Source organism: Pan troglodytes, chromosome 1 (genome assembly GCF_028858775.2).
Source record: "Pan troglodytes isolate AG18354 chromosome 1, NHGRI_mPanTro3-v2.0_pri, whole genome shotgun sequence".
Lineage (NCBI taxonomy): Eukaryota > Metazoa > Chordata > Mammalia > Primates > Hominidae > Pan > Pan troglodytes.
Genome location: NC_072398.2, coordinates 220,319,220 through 220,340,570, shown reverse-complemented (window position 1 = coordinate 220,340,570; position 21,351 = coordinate 220,319,220). Strand labels below are relative to the sequence as shown.

At 54.7% G+C, this 21,351-nt stretch overlaps 2 protein-coding genes across 34 annotated transcripts; both read left to right on the top strand.

Annotated features, from left to right (window-relative positions):
• The first annotated feature begins 7 nt into the window (after positions 1-7).
• FBXO44 (F-box protein 44) lies at positions 8-8,818 on the top strand. 29 transcript variants are annotated; one of them, XR_010148244.1, is made up of 9 exons: positions 351-463; positions 1,312-1,606; positions 3,774-3,871; positions 4,040-4,135; positions 4,243-4,378; positions 6,631-6,809; positions 8,126-8,181; positions 8,317-8,428; positions 8,639-8,818. XR_010148244.1 is itself a non-coding variant. In XM_054679086.2 (8 exons), the coding sequence occupies exons 3-7, from the start codon at positions 1,342-1,344 to the stop codon at positions 6,772-6,774; spliced, it is 768 nt and encodes a 255-aa protein (XP_054535061.1). In that variant the 5' UTR covers positions 354-463; positions 833-1,205; positions 1,312-1,341; the 3' UTR covers positions 6,775-6,809; positions 6,896-7,792. The 29 variants fall into 29 exon arrangements, 21 of the variants coding, with proteins under 21 accessions (XP_054535069.1, XP_016809489.1, XP_003949342.2 ...); XR_008546616.2 differs by having other exon boundaries at positions 8,636-8,818; XR_010148243.1 differs by having other exon boundaries at positions 8,126-8,232; positions 8,353-8,428.
• A 765-nt stretch (positions 8,819-9,583) lies between these two features.
• On the top strand, positions 9,584-21,258 carry FBXO6 (F-box protein 6). 5 transcript variants are annotated; one of them, XM_009448182.4, is made up of 6 exons: positions 9,584-9,762; positions 13,998-14,286; positions 18,163-18,289; positions 18,826-18,921; positions 20,174-20,309; positions 20,516-21,258. In XM_009448182.4, exons 2-6 carry the CDS (start codon positions 14,001-14,003, stop codon positions 20,750-20,752), a joined length of 882 nt encoding a protein of 293 aa, XP_009446457.1. In that variant the 5' UTR covers positions 9,584-9,762; positions 13,998-14,000; the 3' UTR covers positions 20,753-21,258.
• Positions 21,259-21,351: the final 93 nt, after the last annotated feature.

The window sequence follows — 21,351 nt, the reverse complement described above, 5'->3', positions numbered from 1 at the left end:
TCTGGCCCCGCGCCCGGCCGCCCCGCAGTCCCAGCAGTCTGCTCGAGGCCCGGGGCTGCGGGTTCCTCAGCGGACCGAGGAGGCTGGGAAAGGTCAGGAGTCGTTTTTTTTCCAGCTGGGGAGGGGTCCGATTTGGGGCATCTCGCAGCTCGCTCCTGGGGGACTGCTGGGAGGAGGCGGCTAGGGGAGGCACGGAGAGGCTGGGTCAGGCCGAGGGTGCGGGGCGGGTGGCCCAGGCGGAGTCGGGGTATAGGAGGTGCCTTCCGCCCCACCCCCCACACCAGGTAATTTTCCTACGACGCGGTGGGGGTGCGTCCCTGGCCCAGCGCTGCGCGGGGCGGGGCGCGGGGCGCGGGGGCGGGGCCTGGCGGGCCGGGGCGGGGCCTCGCTTCCCAGGCAAGCGCAGGTCCAGGCGGTGCAGCTTGGGCGGCCCAGCGGATCGTGCCGCGGCGGCAGAGCGCAGGTGACCGGCAGGAGGGGGCGCGGGGGGCGCTGGGGAGGGGGCGCGGCTGGGCGGGGGCTGCCGGGAAGGCTCCTGGGTTCCGGGTCGCGCCGCAGTTGCCGAGGGAGGCCTGGCACCGACTAGGCCCAGGCCGCCGAGCTTGCCCGGGCTGCGCTGCGCGGCTGCGAACGGGGGCTGGGGTCGCCATCGATGTACAGGGGTCCGAGCCCAGACTTTGGGGGGCATTTTAAGGCACAGCGTGGGAAGGGGAGGCTGCAGGCGCGCTGGCGGACTTGGGGCTGGCGGAGCCCAGCCGCGGGGCTGGGGGTGGGGGTGGGGAGATAGGAAGGGCCCTTCCCTGTCGCCCACCCTCTTGCCACTCCCACCTAGGCAGGAGATCATGTCCTCTGAGATCTTGAGAAGGTGGCTGGAGCCCTTTGGACCTCCGCGGGAGGCAGTGATAATTAGCCTCCTCCTCCCATCATGTTCTGAGGATGGGAGAGAGGATGGTGACGGCACCGGAGGCCTGGGGTGCTCTGCCCGGCTGCGCATTATATCCCCATTAAAGACTGGCCTACTGAAAAAGGCTGGCCCTGGAATCAAAGAAGATCCGGGCTCCTTCCCCCTCTGCCCTTATTTTTGACCTTGGGCAGTGCCTTCCACCTCTATTGTGAGAGGCCAGAGAAAAAAAATCAGAGCTCACCTTTTATTAAAGTACCTGATGTGTCCCAAGCTCCTTGGACCGCCCCAGTGACCCCTGGAGGTAAGGCATCCATTTACAGAGAAGGAAACAGGCTGGGAGAGGCACCATGCTCTCCCGAGATAAATGGCAGAGCAGGGATGAGGCCTGCAGCATAGCTTTTCAACAGCTACAGGAGGGTGTCCAGAAGCCACAAGCCATGGCTGTGGGGAACATCAACGAGCTGCCCGAGAACATCCTGCTGGAGCTGTTCACGCACGTGCCCGCCCGCCAGCTGCTGCTGAACTGCCGCCTGGTCTGCAGCCTCTGGCGGGACCTCATCGACCTCGTGACCCTCTGGAAACGCAAGTGCCTGCGAGAGGGCTTCATCACCGAGGACTGGGACCAGCCCGTGGCCGACTGGAAGATCTTCTACTTCTTACGGAGCCTGCACAGGAACCTCCTGCACAACCCGTGCGCTGAAGGTGGGGTACAGGCCGGGTCTGGCATGCCTCCAGTACACAGTCATGACACCAGGAACATGTATTGAGCACTTAGTGTGAGCCGGGTACTTTGGATGGTTTAACACCTTTACTTCTCTCACAGTAACCCAAAGAGGTAGCTACTGTTAGTGCACACATTTTTCAGATGGGCAAACTGAGGCCAAGAGTGGTGTTTCTTATTCTTACTATACTTTCTTTTTTTTTTTTTTTTTTTTTTTGAGACGGAGTTTCACTCTGTCACCCAGGCTGGAGTACAGTGACACAATCTTGGCTCACTGTAACCTCCACCTCCCAAGTTCAGCCTCCCAAGTAGCTGGGATTACAGGCATGTGCCACCACACCTGGCTAATTTTTTTTTTTTTTTTAGGTGGAGTCTCGCTCTGTTGCCCAAGCTGGAGTGCAATGGTGCGATCTTGGCTCACTGCAACCTCCACCTCCTGGGTTCAAGCGATTCTCCTGCCTCAGCCTCCCGAGTAGCTGGGATTACCGGTGCCCGCCACCACGCCCAGCTAATTTTTTGTATTTTTAATAGAGACACAGTTTCACCATGTTGGCCAGGCTGGTCTCAAACTCCTGGCCTCAAGTGATCCACCCACCTTGGCCTCCCAAAGTGCTAGGATTACACGCATGAGCCACCACACCCGGCCTCTTATTCTACTCTTAAGATTATTTCCCCAGTGACCTTTCCTAGGCAAGGGAATGTTGGTCAGCTGAGACTAATTCCGCTCAAGACACAAGGCCAGGAAGTCAGAGCCATATTTTGCTGGCCTAGTTTCTAGGCTCCAGGGTTGGGCCTACTGACATGGTCCCAGAGGGCCAAAAGGGTTTTGCTTGTGGAAGAATGGGAGATCCAGTCGTCTTCTCAGTATGTTACAACAACAGGTAAAGCAAGGCTTCCACTGATCCTTGCTTGCTATGTTGTTGGGTTGACACTGGGATGGCATGGGAACCTCATTTTCCACAACTTGACCAAATTCTGGAGCAAAATGATAATAAAACCACTCCTCCAAGCTGTCCATGAGCCAAATCTGGCTGAGGCATTAATAATTGTTCTAATAATTGTTTTTACATTTTAAAAGTGTTATAAAAAGAAGAAGAAACAACAAAAAACTATACAATAGAGATAGTTTATGGCCCACAAGTCCTAAAATATTTTCGCACTTTGCCAAAAAAGCTTCCCAGCCCCTATTCTTAACTCCAGTTTACAGAGGAGACAACTGAGGCTCAGAGAGGAAAAGCAACTGGCCTGAGGTCACACAGCTGAGTACTGGTAGAGCTGGGACTAGACCCAGGTCTGTCTGGCCCACATCAGAGCTTTCTCCATCACAGAAGGCAGCTGGGCTGGGTGCAGTGGCTCACACCTGTAATCCCAGCACTTTGGGAGGCCAAGGTGGGTGGATCATCTGAGGTCAGGAGATCGAGACCAGCTTGGCCAACATGGCGAAACACCGTCTCTACAAAAAAATACAAACATTAACCAGGTGTGGTGGCATGCACCTGTAATCCCAGCTACTCGGGAGGCTGAAGCAGGAGAATCACTGGAACCCAGGAGGCAGAGGTTACAGTGAGCTGAGATCGAGCCATTGCACTCCAGCCTGGGTGACGAGCGAAACCCTATCTCAAAAAACAAAAACAAAAAAAGTTTTTGTGTTTTTAAGGGGTTATAGGAAAAGAAACAACAACAACAAAAAACTATACAATAGAGATAGTATGTGGGCCACAAGTCCTAAAACATTTTGGCACTTTGCCAAAAATGCTTCTCAGCCCCTATTCTTACTCCAGTTTACAGAGGAGACAACCAAGGGTCAGAGAGGAAAAGCAACTGGTCCAAGGTCAGACAACCGAGTACTGGTACAGCTGGGACTAGACCCAGGTCTGTCTGGCCCACATCAGAGCGTTCTCCATCACAGAAGAGGTCTGGTCATTCCCATCACCATGTGTCTCAGGGCCCCCAGTGAAGTCACCTCCCTGTGCCTGCAACACAGGAAGCACCTAATACACGGTGGGCACTGTGATCTGCAGCGTCCCACAGCACAGGGCTTGAGGGCAGCCGCCAAGATGTGGGCAGAGGAGTGGGGAGGAAGGGGCATTTGGGAGAAGGCGGCCACTGAGGGGCTTCCCTTCAGTGTGAACTCTGCTTTTCCATCAGAGGGGTTCGAGTTCTGGAGCCTGGATGTGAATGGAGGCGATGAGTGGAAGGTGGAGGATCTCTCTCGAGACCAGAGGAAGGAATTCCCCAATGACCAGGTCAAGAAATACTTCGTTACTTCATATTAGTAAGATCCGGGGACTTGGGGTAGGGGAAAGCCCAAATCAATTTACCCTGGGGTCTCTCCCACCCTGGAAGGGGCAGTCCTAGCCACTCACTGCCCTAGTGGTGAGCCCAGCCCCTCCCACCCCTCTGCCTGCCCCCAGCACCTGCCTCAAGTCCCAGGTGGTAGACCTCAAGGCCGAAGGGTATTGGGAGGAGCTGATGGATACCACACGGCCGGACATCGAGGTCAAGGACTGGTGAGTGCCTGGGGCGAGGGTCTGGGGTGGGGCATGCCAATCAGGCACCCCACCCCCGCCCTGCCCCCAATCTCCGAGGCCCTGATGGGCCCTCCCTCTCCCTGCAGGTTCGCAGCCAGGCCAGATTGCGGGTCCAAGTACCAGCTGTGCGTTCAGCTCCTGTCGTCCGCACACGCGCCTCTGGGGACCTTCCAGCCAGACCCGGCGACCATCCAGCAGAAGAGCGATGCCAAGTGGAGGGAGGTGCGTGGGCCTGGGGGACGGGGGCAGAGGTAGATCGTCCAAGGCTGAGACTGTGGTCAGACGGGGCCTAGGTTCAGATCCAAGCTCTGCACCTTCTCACCTGTGCTTCCAATGCTCTGAGCTTCACTCGCTGTTTCTGTAAAATGGGTATATAGTGTTTCCCTCATAGAGCTCTGAAAGAAATCAGTGAAATGATGCTGGCAAAGCCAGGGCCAAAAAATATTCCAAAAGGTTGGCAGGGCATAGTGGCTCACACCTGTAATCCCAGCACTTTGGGAGGCCCAGGTAGGCAGATCACCTGAGGTTGGGAGTTCGAGACCAGCCTGACCAACATGGAGAAACCCTGTCTTTACTAAAAATACAAAATTACCCAGGCATGGTGGCGCATGCCAGCTACTTGGGAGGCTGAGGCAGAAGAATCGCTTGAATCCAGGAGGCGGAGGTTGCAGTGAGCCGAGATCACGCCATTGCACTCCAGCCTGGGCAACAAGAGCGAAACTCCATCTCAAAAAAAAAAAAAGAAAAAAAAATTCCAAAAGGTTGACTGACTGTTACTAATTACTAGTATTGATTACTACTGTTTTCTAGACTGGGGTCAGCAAATATTTGTTTGTTTGTTTGTTTTAATTTACTTAACATATTTTTAGGGACAGGGTCTCTGTCACCCAGGCTGGCGCATTCATAGCTCACTGCAGACTCAAACTCTTAGGCTCAAGTCATCCTCCTGCCTCAGCATCCTGAGTAGCTGGGAGTACAGGTGTGCACCACCACTAATTAAAAAAAAAATTTTTTTTTGTAGAGATGGAGTTTTGCTTTGTTGCCCAGGCTGGTCTCGCACTCCTGGCCTCAAGTCATCCTTCTGCCTCAGCCTCCCAAAGTGCTGGAACTACAGGCATGAGCCACTGTGCCCAGCCCTAGTAAATGTTTTCTTAAAATGGCAGATACGAATATTTTAGGCTTTGCAGGTCACATTGTCTCTGTCACAATTACTCAACTCTCCAACTTTGCTGTTGTGTGAAAACAGCTCTAGACAATATGTAAACGAATGGACATGGCTATGTTCCAGTAAAACTTTATTTATAAAAACAGGCAGTGGGCCTGCAGGCCATCGTTTGCCAACCCCAGCCCTGTCCAATAGAACTTTCTGTAGTGATAGAAATGGTCTGTGTCTATGCTATCCATAAGGTAGCCAGTAGCTACATGTGACCACTGAAGTTAGTAAGAGCCAGTTCCTAGTACAACTGAGTACCTGAATTTTTTATTTCATCTAATTTTACTTAATTTTTTTTTTTTTTTGAGACGGAGTCTCGCTCTGTCACCCAGGTTGGAGTGCAGTGACGCGATCTCAGCTCACCACAACCTCTGCCTCCCGGGTTCAAACGATTCTCCTGCCTCAGCCTCCTGAGTAGCTGGGATTACAGGCATGCGCCACCACGCCCAGCTAATTTTGTATTTTTAGTAGAGATGGGGTTTCTCCATGTTGGTCAGGCTGGTCTCCATCTCCCGACCTCAGGTGATCCACCCGCCTCGGCCTCCCAAAGTTCTGGGATTACAGGCATGAGCCACCATGCCGGGCACTTTTACTTAATTTTAACCTAAATAATACATGTGCCCCGTGATGAGTATATTGGACATCCTTTGGCAGCTTGCAGTTTCTTTCCATTCCTTTGGGCTGAATGATAATCCTGTGGAGTAGACCAGCAGGATTTTGCTCCATTTTATAGATGAGGAAACTGAAGCACAGAGAAAGGAATTGGTCTGTCCCAAATCACAGAGTTCAAACAAGAACTCCACTGATTTCTAGCTGGCACCAAGAACTCAGCCCCTTCCTTGTTCCCCTGCCCCCCTCAGGCAGTGCCACACTCAGAGTCTGCTCCCACCCTTTTTTTTAAGGCTCATCTTCTTTTATTTCTTTTGTTTTTTAGAGACACGGTCTCACTCTGTTGCCCAGGCTGGAGCGCAGTGACATGATCACAGCTCACTGCAGTCTTGAACTCCTACTTTAGCCTGTACTCCTGCCTCAGCCTGCCTAGAACTACAGGCACACACCACCATGCCTGGCTAATTTTTTTTTTCTTGTAGAGATGGTATCTCACTATCTCTGGTTTGCGACAAGACTAGTTGCAAACTCCTGGGCTCAAACAACCCTCCCACCTCAGCCTCCCAAAGTACTGGGATTCCTGGTGTGAGCCGCCACACCCAGCCTGAGTCAGCTCCCTTGACCTTTCTCCCCCCTCTACCTGCCCTGCCAGGTCTCCCACACATTCTCCAACTACCCGCCCGGCGTCCGCTACATCTGGTTTCAGCACGGCGGCGTGGACACTCATTACTGGGCCGGCTGGTACGGCCCGAGGGTCACCAACAGCAGCATCACCATCGGGCCCCCGCTGCCCTGACACCCCCTGAGCCCCCATCTGCTGAACCCTGACTGGTAAACAACTGCTGTCAGAAAAGGGCTGGGCTTGGGAAGGGGAGGTGGAGGCCAGGCGTCCCCAGACCTCTAACCCTTGCCCCTAGCCGCCTCTTCTTTGTGGAGCCTCTCAGTGTGGGCAGCCCTCACATGCTGGGATCGGGCCAGCTCTCCCCGAAAGGTCTTGACCTGAATGATGGCCGGGGAAGCCTGCGTGTGCCCCTTTCAGAGACGGAGCACCTGAGATGTGGGAGGTGCAGCATGTTCCCCTGGGCCCCTCAGAAAGTCGAGCTTGGAGGCCAGCCTGGATCTGTCTCTCCCTTCCCCTCCTGGGACCATTCTACCTGTGTTCTTTGACCCTCGGAGCAGGGACAGGCAAGACAACTGGCAAGCTTGCAGCTGCCCTGATGGTGCAGGTGCAGGGAGGTGACCATGTAACTCTGACCAATCTGGGAAGTGGAGGGTGGGCTCATGGGCCGTGCTCTGCCCCTGTCTGCTGCTCCCAGTCTCTCGCTCTGCCTGCCTGCTCAGAAGAGGTGGCTTTGGCCCAGAGGCTCAGGCCAGGACTGAGATGGGCAGACCCAGGGCGGGGTGGGGTCCAGGTCGGGTGTGGACTGTCCTCACTGTCAGTGGAGCCCCAGAAGCTAGATGGGTACCAGGTGGGGTCAGGTTCCCAGAGGACTGAGGGAGTCCTGCACAGGATGTCCCAGGGTAGGTGGGGAGCAGGATTGGGACCTGCTCTGACAGCTGGACACGTGAGCCCTGGATGAGTGTGGTAGGGGGTTTGAAGGATCCCCTGTCCACCTCCCAAATCCAGGCCAGGCCCCCTCTGGCTTGGAGAGCATTCCAAGACCCCACCCCACCCCTAGAACTGCCATTCCCAAGACCTCTGTCTCCCAGCCAGCCACCCTTGGAACTTGCCTCTTGTCCTGCTGGAAGGACAGCAGTGTTCTCCTGACTTCGCCCTACTGCATGCAGCCAAATAAAAGGTGTGCCCAGTCTAACCTGTGCCCTGTGGTTTCTGGAAGGAAAGGCAGACTTTAGGTGGTCCTGCCTGGACCTGCAGATGGTACAATGGCATGGCTTCTGTCTAAGGTACAGAGGGGTTGGCATTTCAGGAACCAGGCCATCACAGAAACAGGTTCATGGGCAGACCCCTCAGTGAGCTGCAGGTATCTCACCTGGCAGCCGTCCAGTACTGCTGGCTTCCTCTGGAGGCCCAGCCACAGGCTGGGGTTGGGGTGTGTGGACATCTCTGGGCAGCCCTTGAGTCCACCTTGTGCCAGATCAGCAGTGCCACCCAGGCTCTGCCTCCTGGTGTTACTCTTTGCCAACAGCTTTACGGACATTGGATGAAGCCGAAACATTTAGAATGGTGCCTGGCACACCGTTGGTGCGTGATATGGTTAAGCTTTGTGTCCCAACCCACATCTCATCTTGAATGGTAATCCTGGGTGTTTAGGGAGAGACCTGGTGGGAAGTGATTGGATTATGGGAGCGGTTTTCCCCCATGCTGTTCTCATGATAGTGAGTGAGTTCTCACGAGATCTGATGGTTTTACAAGTGACGGTTTCCCCGCTCCCTCCCGCCGCCATGTGAAGAAGGTCGTTGCTTCCCCCTCACCTTCCACCACCATGATTGTAAGTTTCTTTTTTCTTTTCTTTTCTTTTTTTTTTTTTTGAAATGGAGTCTCGCTCTGTCGCCCAGGCTGGAGTGCAGTGGCGCAATCTCGGCTCACTGCAAGCTCTGCCTCCCAGGTTCACACCATTCACCTGCCTCAGCCTCTGGAGTAGCTGAGACTACAGGCGCCCACCACCATGCCCGGCTAATTTTTTTTGTATTTTTAGTAGAGACGGAGTTTCACCATGTTGGCCAGGGTGGTCTCAATCTCCTGACCTCGTGATCCGCCCACCTCGACCTCCCAAAGTGCTCAGATTACAGGCGTGAGTCACCGCGCCCAGCGATTGTTTCTTGAGGCTTCCCCAGCCATATGGAACTATAAGTCAATTAAACCTCTTTCCTTTTATAAATCACCCAGTCGCGGCTATTTCTTTATAGCAGTGTGAACATGGACTAATCCAGTGCTCAATAAGTACTCCTCACATTTAGCTATCTCAGTCAAGGGTGAGCTAGATAAGGGCTTTGGCCAGGGCAGGATCACCACCCACCAGCCCATGGCAAACTGCAAAAGGACGGCCTTCCACAGAGAACATGTAGCCCTGACTGCAATTAATGTGTCCTGGGCCAGTCCCCTTGTGCAGTGCACAGCCTGCACAACCCTTGGTGGTTGCCTGAACAAGGTGCTTGCTAAATATTTGTTGACTGATGGAAGAAATTCATGAACTTAATCCTGATAAAAAACCTCAGAGGTTTTTTATTTTTTGAGACAAGGTCTGGCTCTGTCGCCCAGGCTGCAGTGCAGTGGTACAGTCTCCACTCACTGCAGCCTCCCAGGTTCAAGCGATTCTCCCACCTCAGCCTCCGGAGGAGCTGGGATTATAGACGTGTGCCACCACGCCCGGCTAATTTTTGTATATTTAGTAGAGAGAGGGTTTTTGCCATGTTGGCCAGGCTGGTCTCGAACTCCGGACCTCAAGCGATCCTCCCCACCTCGGCCTCCCAAAGTGCTGGGATCACAGGCGTTAGCCACCTCCCAGCCCCTCAGGTTTTTTACCTTTGAGTCTATGAAGCCTGCGGAGGTCACGCCCTAGGGAAAGAAGGAGCCCACTGGGTGTCAGCTCCTGCCTCTAGGGAGGGGACCGCGGGTCAAAGGTGGAGCCCTGGGCCGCATAAGGAAGGAACTAGTGCGGAGGTCCAGGGAGCGGCCGCGCGTTCGGGAGCTTCTGCCCTGCGGAGGAGGCGGGTGCAGGTGTGGGTGCTGAGCCGCCCGCCGCCTGGAGGGGGAGACAGCTTCAGGACACGCAGGCCGCAGCGAGGGCCCGGGCCCTGGGGATCCCAGGTTCGTCTTCCCGCGGTGAGGGTTAGGGGCCGGGCCGAGAGGGACGGCAGCGGGGTCCGGGGCGGGGGTGGGGACCGAGCGCAGCGAGTGACGCGGCGGCGGGGCCGGGCGGGGCCCAGCGACGACGACGCCGAGGCCGTAGGCTCGGGCCGACCCGGAGCTCCGCCGCTGCGCCCAGGTCGCGTCCCCGGGGGGACGGGCGGCGGGCGAGTGGGGAGCCGGGGTCTCCGGCGCCTGGGCGTTCACGGAGCCTGCGGGCGCTGGTCCGGGCGGCCAGGGGTGGGGGGCGCGGGCGGCTGGGCCCGGACTTCGACTGGGGGCCTGGCCCCGGGGCCACCCAGGCGGAGGCTCTGCGGCCGCCTCCACCCCGGCCACATCCCGAGGCCGGCGCCGGGTTCGGAGAACTGTCAAGGGACCTCCAGGCCCCCACACGCCTGCGATATCCGGCGCTTGCCTTTCCCCAGCCACAGTTTCTGTTTCCGAGAAACCGGTGAAGTAACAATGCCACTAGAGCTTGCTGGGAGGGTGGGTGCGGAGAAGGCGAGCATGAGACGCCGGGCCGGGCAGTTGGGGACCCCGATCGGTGTGAGAGGGCTTCCTAGGGCTGGCATGGACTTCGCCACCACAAAATGCCCCGGGCCGGGGCGGGGAAGGGGCGCAAGAAAATGCGGACTGGGCCAGAGACCAGACTTCGGTCACCACGGTGGGAAGCTATTGGTGCCTAGATGCCTCTAGCTTGGAGCCCAGTGACTTTTATTTGGTCTAGAGTCTAGCAGTGCCTTTAGAAGTTGGCAGCATTTATTTATTTATTTATTTATTTATTTATTTATTTATTTATGGCAGAGTCTTGCTCTGTCACCCAGGCTGGAGTGCAGTGGCATGATCACGGCTCACTGCAGCCTTGACTTCCTGGGCTCAAGCGATCCTCCTGCCTCAGCCTCCTGCGTAGCTGGGACTACAGGCACCTGCCTCCCGAGTAGCTGGGACTACAGGCACCTGCAACCATGCCCGGCTAATTTTTTGTATTTTTAGTAGAGACGGAGTTTCACTGTGTTAGCCAGGACGGTCTCGATCTCCTAACCTCGTGATCCGCCCACATCGGCCTCCCAAAGTGCTGGGATTACAGGCGTGAGCCACCGTGCCCGGCCTTTTTTTTTTTTTTTTTTTTTTTTTTTTTTTGAGACAGATTCTCACTCTGTCGCCCAGGCTGGAGTGCAGTGGCACGATCTCGGCTCACTGCAACCTCCGCTTCCCGGGTTCAAGCGATTCTCCTGCCTCACCCTCCCGAGTAGCTGGGACTACAGGCGTCCGCCACCACGCCCAGCTAATTTTTGTATTTTTAGTAGAGACGGGGTTTCGCCATATTGGCCAGGCTGGTCTCAAACTCCTGATCTTGTGATCCGCCCGCCTCAGCCTACCAAAGTGCTGGGAATACAGGCCTGAGTCCGCGCGTCCGACCTAATTTCTTTTTTTCTAGAGACAGAGTCTCACTATGTTGCCCAGACTACAAGCATTTTTAATTGACAAGTTTTACATTTTTTTTCAAATGCTTACAGTTGCTTCTCAGAACTTAGAAGACTTGGCCACATTGGGTTTTTTGTTATTTTTTTTTTTCCATCAAAGCATTTTTCTTTTCTCTTTTTTTTTTTTTTTGAGACAGTTTTGCTCTGTTGCCCAGGCTGGAGTGCCATGGAGCAATCATGGCTCACTCTGCTCCAGCAGGCTCCTTCTTTCCCTAGAGTGTGACCTCGGCAGGCCTCATGGACTGTAAGGTAGAAAAATCTGAGGGGCCGGGTTCGGTGGCTCACGCCTGTGAGCTACTGCAGCCTTGACCTCCTGCGCTCAGAAGATCCTGACGCCATAGCCTCCCAAGTAGCTAGGACCACAGGCACTCGCCACTATGCCTGGCGAATTTTTTCACTATTTATAGAGACGGGGCCTCCCTGTGTTGCCAAGGTTGCAAAGCCTTTTTTCTTTTCTTTTCTTTTCTTTTTTTGAGACGGTGCCTTGCACTGTCACCCAGGCTGGAGTGCAGTGGTGCAATCTCGGCTCACCACAACCTCCGCCTCCCAGGTTCACACGATTCTCCTGCCTCAGCCTCCTGAGTAGCTGAGATTACAGGCGCACACCACCACGCCTGGCTAATTTTTTTGTATTTTTAGTAGAGATGGGGTTTCACTGTGTTGGCCAGGCTGGTCTCGAACTTCTGACCTTGTGATCCGCACCCCTCGGCCTCCCAAAGGGCTGGGGTTACAGGCTTGAGCCACCGCACCCGGCCTGCAAAGCATTTTTCACGAGGCACAAGTACCTCACCTGTTTTCTCTGCCATGTAAAGTGTTCCTCCCTGGGCAGGAGCGAGCATGCACCCACCCTCCTGTTTTCTGAGATGGGAGCCTTCAGAAGACCATGAACTGCTGCTTTGGCCAAGCCTCTATGGAAAATCAGAAGAGGCCACAGCAAAAGGCTGGGTACAGTGGCTCACACCTGTAATCCCAGCACTTCAGGAGGCCGAGGCGGGTGGATCACCTGAGGTCAGGAGTTCAAAACCAGCCTGGCCAACATGGTGAAACCCTGTCTCTACTAAAAATACAAAAATTAGCTGGGTGTGGTGGCGGGCACCTGTAATCACAGTTACTTGAGAGGCTGAGGCTGGAGAATTGCTTGAGCCCAGGAGGTGGAGATTGCAGGGAGCCGAGATCACGCCATTGCACTCCAGCCTGGGCAACAAGAGTGAAACTGTCTCGGGGTGGGGGGGAAGGAAAAAAAAAAAGAGGCCAGCAAGGTTCTGTGTCCCTGCTTGTAGGTGGAGAACATTCTCTCCTCATGTGTAAGCAGATGAGGCCCACCCGAGTGACAGTGCAGAGCCCTGGCTGCCGGCCAACCCCCACCTACCTGGGGCAAGTACCTGGGATCCCCTTAAGAGGACTAACCAGGTGCCCCCAGGTAACAGATTCAGGCCAGGGCTGTGGCACTGCTTGAAGTTTTCCAGAACCCGTGTGCAGTGCAGAGGTACAGGGAGGACAGTGTTGAGAGCGGGTTTGTGCTGACAGCAATGCTGACTGAAGCTCTGTGCTTCACTTGGTCCTCCTGGCCCTTCCAGGGTCGGGACAGTTACCCCCTCCTTTTCACAGCTTCCCAACTGGTCGCTGCAGACCAGGATTCAAACCCAGGCAGTCTTCTCAGCCACCCTCCATCTGATTTTTTTTTTCCGGCCATCTCCAAGTGGATTCTGGCCTGACACCAAAGACAGCTCAGGCGGGTGCCGTGGGGGCTTCCCATGGGGTTGTTTTATCACGTGACTTCCAGGCCAAAGTAAGCTTCTGGAGATAGGAAGGTGGTTTCTCAGCACTAGCCCACCACTAAATGAACATTAATGAGTCTGGGATGTAAAACTGATTTTATATTCTGGCCGGGTACAGTGGCTCACGCCTATAATCCCAGCACTCTGGGAGGCCGAGGCGGGCTGATCATGGGGTCAGGAGATTGAGACCATCCTGGCTAACACGATGAAACCCCGTCTCTACTAAAAATACAAAAAATTAGCTGGGCATGGTGGCATGCGCCTATAGTCCCAGCTACTCGGGAGGCTGAGGCAGGAGAATCGCTTGAACCCTGGAGGTGGAGGTTGCAGTGAGCCGAGATTGCACCACTGCACTCCAGCCTGGGTGACAGAGCAAGAGACTCTGTCTCAAAAAAAAAAAAAGATTTTATATTCTAACAGTGAATCCAGAGCATTAAAATAACGATCACCAAAACCCTCACAGAACTTTGCAGACAAGTGTGGCCTCCACAAAATCTTACAGTCCACCCAACCCACTGGCTTTAAAATTAAGCAATTTTTTTTAAATTGGGGAGGGGCCTTTTAAAAAATGTGTCTCTAAAGACCTTACTATTTGTATTGCACTCTTCTGAATGTGTGTCCCATGACTACTCTTTCCACTGAGGGGCTACTGTTTACTGGAAGGACCCTCAGCCTCAGAAATGCTCTTTTGTGGGTTTTTTTTTTTTTTTAGCCAGAGTCTTGCTTGGTTGCCCGGGCAGGGGTGCAGTGGCGCCATCATAGGTCACTGTAGCCTTGAATTCCCAGGCTCAAGGGATCCTCTGCCTCAGCCTCCCAAGTACCTGGGACTCCAGGCGTGTGCCACCACACCTGGCTAATGCAGGGTTGGAGAGGAGTCCCTGGCCTGGTTCCCTGGGGACCTGAGGGCCCACCTCCCTGGTCAGGCTTATAACTGCTGTTGCCCCCACAGGCCATGGATGCTCCCCACTCCAAAGCAGCCCTGGACAGCATTAACGAGCTGCCCGAGAACATCCTGCTGGAGCTGTTCACGCACGTGCCCGCCCGCCAGCTGCTGCTGAACTGCCGCCTGGTCTGCAGCCTCTGGCGGGACCTCATCGACCTCATGACCCTCTGGAAACGCAAGTGCCTGCGAGAGGGCTTCATCACCGAGGACTGGGACCAGCCCGTGGCCAACTGGAAAATCTTCTACTTCCTACGGAGCCTGCATAGGAACCTCCTGCGCAACCCGTGTGCTGAAGGTGGCATGGGGGCAGGGTGGAGGCTGCCACCGGGCTCGTTCCTTCTCATCCTTGGGCCTTGGCACTTGCAATTCCCACACTACCTGGAATATTCTCTAACCCTAAACACCCACCTCACTTCCTTGGTTCCTTCTCATTCTTCAGGTCTCAGTTCAGAGACCTGCCCTGTGCTCCCAATCTAAAAACAGCCCTCTCCACCTCTAGCATAGCACCCCCCTTTCATGCCCTGTAACACTTTTCACAAGGCGCGGTGGCTCACGCCTGTAATCCCGGCACTTTGGGAGGCCGAGATGGGTGGATCACCTGAGGTCAGGAGTTAGAGACCAGCCTGGTCAAAATGGCAAAGCCCTGTCTCTACTAAAAACACACAAAGTTGGGCATGCTGGCCCACGCCTACAATTCCCAGCTACTTGGGAGGCTGAGGCAGGAGAATCACTTGAACCTGGGAGGCAGAGGTTGCGGTGAGCCGAGATGGCTCCATTGCACTCCAGCCTGGGTGACAAGAGTGAAACTTTTAGTCTCCAAAAAAAAAAAATTTTTTTCAGAATTTCCTTATTTTTTTCTGCTACAAACTTCAAGCTCCAGGGGCCAAATGGACCTTGTTTGCCACACTATAGCATCCACAGTGACACCTTCACATATACACACACACACATGTATACATATACGTATATACACGTGTATACATATATACACGTGTATATATACACATGTATACATATATGTATGTATGTATACATATGTACACATATATACATGTATATATACATATGTATACATATATGTGTATACATATACATACACACACACACACACACACACGTAGTTGGGATTACAGGTGCCCACCACCATGCCCAGCTAATTTTTGTATTTTTAGTAGAGATGAGGTTTTGCCATGTTGGCCAGGCTGGTCTCGAACTCCTGACCTCAGGTGATCTGCCTGCCTCGGCCTCCCAAAGTGCTGGGATTACAGGCGTGAGCCACCACACCTGGCCTATTTGTTTTATTTTTAAATTATTTTTTCAGAGACAGGGTCTTACTCTGTTCCCCAAGCTGCAGTGCAATGGCACAATCTTGGCTCACTGCAACCTCCATCACATATACATATATTATATATATACATATATATACACATGTGTGTGTGTATATACATATATATATATATATATATATTTTTTTTTTTTTTTTTTTTTTTAAATTAAAGACAGGGTCTAACCATGTTGCCCAGACTGGTCTCGAACTCCTGAGCGCAAATGATCCGCCCACCTCAGCCTTTCAAAGTGCTGGGATTATAGGCATGAGCCACCATCCATCCCAAACACACCATACTTCTTGTTGGGGCTCCAGCAGCAACTGATTTTGAGACCTGGTTTGTGTACTTAGAATCCCCTTGCTATCTCTGTACTCTCTTCATCCTCATTAGGATCCTGGGAGATTGGCTGGGCGCGGTGGCTCATACCTGTAATCCCAGCACTTTGGGAGGCTGGGATGGGCGATTACTTGAGGTCAGGTGTTCAAGACCAGCCTGGACAACATGGTGAAACTCCATCTCTACAAAAATACAAAAAAATTAGCCAGGCATGGTGGCAGGCACCTGTGATCTCAGCTCGTCGGGAGGCTGAAGCAGGAGAATCGCTTGAACCCAGATGGAGGTTGCAGTGAGCCAAGATTATGCCACTTCACTCCAGCCTGGGGAACAGAGTGAGACTCTGTCTCTGAAAAAATAATTTAAAAATAAAATAAATAGGCCAGGTGCGGTGGCTCACGCCTGTAATCCCAGCACTTTGGGAGGCCGAGGCAGGCAGATCACCTGAGGTCAGGAGTTCGAGACCAGCCTGGCCAACATGGCAAAACCTCATCTCTACTAAAAGTACAAAAATTAGCCACGCATGGTGGTGGGCGCCTGTAATCCCAACTACTTGGGAGGCTGAGGCAGGAGCACCGCTTGAACCTGTGAGGTGGAGGTTGCAGTGAGCTGAGATGGCGCCACTGCACTCCAGCAGGCTGGGTGACAGAGCAAGACTCTGTCACACACAAACACACACACACACACACACACACACACAAAAGGAACCTGGGAGATGCCAAGACAATTAGGGTGGACTCCATTGTATAGATGGGGAGCTTTGGGCCCAAGATGAGTGACTTCCCCAAAGACGCAAAACTGCCCAGCTTCCAGGGTTTGGTCCTGACAGATAAAGGCCTCAAACTCCCCCCGCCCCAAATCCCAGAGCCCCCATAGACAGCGCCCGACACTCAGTCCCTCTGCCTGCCCTAGATTCCATTCAGAAGCTGCCCGGCTAAGCTGCCTGCTTGGCATAACACCGCCTGACAGAGCTGGCCTTACAGCCTGGCCTGCCTGGGGCTGGCAGTGCTCAGTCAAGCCTTGCTGGGGTACCCCCAGGTCTGTGCTCAGCACCAGCCCAGCTCCTGGATTTCTGTATTACTCCCCTGGTTCTCTACTGGGGACCCCAGAGCACCTGGAGAATAGCGGGCTCCTGGAGGGGGAGCAAGCGAGCCATTTGAAAAGTGCCCCGGTGGGCCGGGGGCGGTGGCTCACGCCTGTAATCCCAGCACTTTGGGAGGCTGAGGCGGGCGGATGACGAGGTCAGGAGATCAAGACCATCCTGGCCAACAGGGTGAAACCCCGTCTCTACTAAAAATGTAAAAAAATTAGCTGGGCGTGGTGGCAGGCACCTGTAGTCCCAGCTACTTGGGAGGCTGAGGCAGGAGAATAGCGTGAACCTGGGAGGCGGAGCTTGCAGTGAGCCAAGATTGCGCCACTGCACTCCAGCCTGGGCAACAGAGCAAGACTCTGTCTCAAAAAAAAAAAAAGTGCCCTGGTGATTGCCTGGGCAGCGCCAGTAGAGAAGCGCCATTGTCTTCTAAGGTCCTCTAAGTTCAGTGTGAAGAGGGTGATTGCTCCCCTGCACCCACCAGGCCCACCTAATGGAGGCCCACCCATGAATGTTACCACAGCGCCCAGCCCAAAGGGTACCTGTTCCTCCACTTGGCACTCTTGCCCTGGGCAGAGGCCATCTGAGCCCTATGGGAATCTTGGTCCCCATGACCCACCGACAAACCCACAAACCCGTCCTCTAGGGCCTCCAACCTGGGTTATGTAGTTAACCAAGGGCCTCTCCCTCCTGGACATCTGGGGTGCCATCTGGGTCAAGTAAGCAGTCTGTGTTGGGATGAACACGTTAGCCTTTTTTAAAAAATTATTTTACTTATTAAAAAAAAAGGGGGGGGGGGTGTCGCTATGTTCCCCAGGCTGGTCTTGAACTCCTGGGTTCAAGCAATCCACCTGCCTTGGCCTCCCAAAGTGCTGGGATTACAGGCGCAAGCCACCGTGCCCAGCCTCACATTAGTCTTTGAGGACAGTACTCTCACAGGCCTCTAGTAATGTAATTTTTTGAGAACTGATACTTGGGTATTTCCCAGAGTTCCACCGCAACATGGAAGTGAGGAAGGGGTTGGTTTAGAATTTCTGGTAACACGCGTTCTTTTCTCCAGCTGCGTGTTAGGAGTGAGGCCAGTTTGGGACTGAGTGGGAGGGACAGAGTCAGATCAGAGCTGATATGGTGAGGACAGTTGGGAATGTGTTGGAGGGGTGCTTTGTAGGGGTGCTCCAAGGTGCAGTTGGGGTACACTTGGGCTGGTGGGGTATCTTGGCCGCACAATGCCCTTGAGAAGAAACAAGCTGGTTAACCCTTTGGTGTCCACAGCCCCAGAGACCTGAGCATGAGCAAGTCCTGCCTCCCAAGAAGGTCACTAACGCCAACCACCCTCCCTCCCGCCCTCCTGGGACTAGGTGGGGAGGGCTGGACTTTGGATTTACACAGGGGGTCTCACCTCGGCTTCTGTTCTTCCTAGAGGATATGTTTGCATGGCAAATCGATTTCAATGGTGGGGACCGCTGGAAGGTGGAGAGCCTCCCTGGAGCCCACGGGACAGATTTTCCTGACCCCAAAGTCAAGAAGTATTTTGTCACATCCTACGAGTAAGGCAAACTGAACCTACCAGGCTTGCGTGGAGGGGAGAGAGGGTCAGGACACCTTTGCCAAGTCTCAGGCAAAGTCTTCCTAAGGGAAGTCCTCTCTGCGAAGCTCGAGGGAGGTGGCCCCAAAACTTGCCCAGAGTCACTGCTTCCTGGAATCACTCAGTGCTGTTGTGTTCATGGACAGTGGGGGTGGGGATCACTGAAGCAGGCCAGGAGTCCATTGGGCGGTTAAGATAAGCCAGGGCTATCTACAGGCATCCGTCCCTAAGCTAGGAACTTGAGTTTACAAAAGTGCCCTGGAACAATGGGCCTTTGGACTGGGATCAAATGCCGCCCAGGCACAAGTGGGTCAAACTCCCTCCTGCACTGGAGGAAAAGCCAGAGTCAGCCCCAGCCAGTGCCTGTCCCGCAGCGGCCAAGGGGTACCCTAGGTCCCCAAACCACCTCCCTGGGCTCACAGGGGCTGCCAAGGCCTGGGTGAGGGGGGGCCATGCAGAGCACACCCAGGTACGCAAGCCCCCAACTCTGCTCCCCAGAATGTGCCTCAAGTCCCAGCTGGTGGACCTTGTAGCCGAGGGCTACTGGGAGGAGCTACTAGACACATTCCGGCCGGACATCGTGGTTAAGGACTGGTGAGTAGGGTCCATGGCCTGTGTCCCCACACTCTACATGCTCCTCTTACTGCGCTGCATGTACGTGAGACAACCCATAGCAAGTGCCCACTCTGCACAGCAGTGTCCTGGAGCCAGGTAGCCCCGGCCTCCGCCCCTGCTCTGCACCCACACCCTGCGGCACCACCTGGCCTCCCCACCACCCTGTGACGTAGTCAGCAGGACACAGTAGCCCCAGTGTGCAGGTGAGGAGGCTGAGGCCCCCAGGTGCGCTGTCATGGACAGGCACTTTTTTTTTTTTTGAGACGGAGTCTCGCTCTGTCACCCAGGCTGGAGTGCAGTGGCATGATCTTGGCTCACTGCAACCTCCGCCTCCCATGTTCAAGCGATTCTCCTGCCTCAGCATCCTGAGTAGCTGGGATTACAGGTGCCCACCACTACACCCGGTTATTTTTTTTTTTTATATTTTTAATACAGACGGCGTCTTACCATGCTGGTCAGGCTGGTTTCAAACTCCTGACCTCAAGTGATCCACCCACCTCGGCCTCCCAAAGTGCTGGGATTACAGGTGTGAGCCACTGTGCCCAGCCGACACTGACAGGCACTTGGGCAACAGAGGACCTCAGCCCTCTCTGGACTGGGTGGGAACCCCCAGGTCCCCTGACCTACCTGCCTCCCCTGCCCCTTTCCCTATTCATCCCATGACTCTTTTTGGAGCTCCTACTCTGTGCACAGGACTGTGCCAGGCTCTGGCTTGGCCGGTGGCAGAAGCAGGACCCCAGTTCTAGGCAGGCCCCAGGGCTGCCACTCTGAGGATAAAGCGGTGAGGATGGAGGGGTATGCAGAGCTGCAGGGGGGAGAGGTGGCTGGGCTGAGCAGAGGGTGAGCTTTGTGCCAGCCCCATTACACAGGCCACCCCCTTGACTCTCCCACTGAATCCACAGCCTGGTCCATTGTAAGTACAGGTGACATGGCTTGGACAGACCAGGCCTCTCTGGAGGGGTCTTTTGATTTTTGAGGTCGTATCTTTAGTAGGATGCCCAAAAGGGTCCCTCTTCTCAGATGGGGTAACGGAGGCCAGCATGGACAGACAGCTTATCCCCGGGCCACAGTGGGGCATAGGGAGCGCTGAAGCCAGCTGGGCCTTGCAGGCAGAGCAGTGTCAGCTGATGGGAGATGAAGTTCCGAGCTCCAATGTGTAGGTCCCACCTGCCCCCACCCCTGGGGCCAGCTCTCGGTGGCTTGGACACAGGGCTCTCAACCCCTCCACCAGGTTTGCTGCCAGAGCCGACTGTGGCTGCACCTACCAACTCAAAGTGCAGCTGGCCTCGGCTGACTACTTCGTGTTGGCCTCCTTCGAGCCCCCACCTGTGACCATCCAACAGTGGAACAATGCCACATGGACAGAGGTGAGGCCTCACCCACTTGCTGTCTCTACCCACTCCTCCCAGGGCCAGGATGGCAGGAAGCAAAGGGCAGCCTCAGGGCCCAGGGTGCCCCTGCTCTCTGGCCTGGAGCTGTTGCCTTCCAGCCTGGGCAGCTCTCTTAGAGGACCTGGCTCCTGCCTTCCCCTCCCCCGTCCCGGTGGTCACTTCCTCTCCCTTCCTCCCGACAGGTCTCCTACACCTTCTCAGACTACCCCCGGGGTGTCCGCTACATCCTCTTCCAGCATGGGGGCAGGGACACCCAGTACTGGGCAGGCTGGTATGGGCCCCGAGTCACCAACAGCAGCATCGTCGTCAGCCCCAAGATGACCAGGAACCAGGCCTCCTCCGAGGCTCAGCCTGGGCAGAAGCATGGACAGGAGGAGGCTGCCCAATCGCCCTACCGAGCTGTTGTCCAGATTTTCTGACAGCTGTCCATCCTGTGTCTGGGTCAGCCAGAGGTTCCTCCAGGCAGGAGCTGAGCATGGGGTGGGCAGTGAGGTCCCTGTACCAGCGACTCCTGCCCCGGTTCAACCCTACGAGCTTGTGGAAACTTACTGTCACATAGCTCTGACGTTTTGTTGTAATAAATGTTTTCAGGCCGGGCACCGTGGCTCACGCCTGTAATCCCAGCACTTTGGGAGACCGAGGCAGGTGGATCACGAGGTCAGGAGATAGAGACCATCCTGGCCAACACGGTGAAACCCTGTCTCTACTAAAAATACAAAAAATTAGCCGGGCGTGGTGGCGGGCGCCTGTAGTCCCAGCTACTTGGGAGGCTGATGCAGAAGAATGGCGTGAACCCGGAAGGCGGAGCTTGCAGTGAGCCGAGATCACGCCACTGCACTCCAGCCTGGGTGACAGAGCGAGACTCTGGCTCATAAAATAATAATAATAATAAATAAATAAAAAATAAATGTTTTCAGTAAAACCACCCTGGGGTTGGTTTTAGGAGTGGGGAGAGGGGGTCCCTGGCATTTTGGTGGAGAAGCAGCCCCTCCCCCAGGTTACCCTGGCCATACCTGTC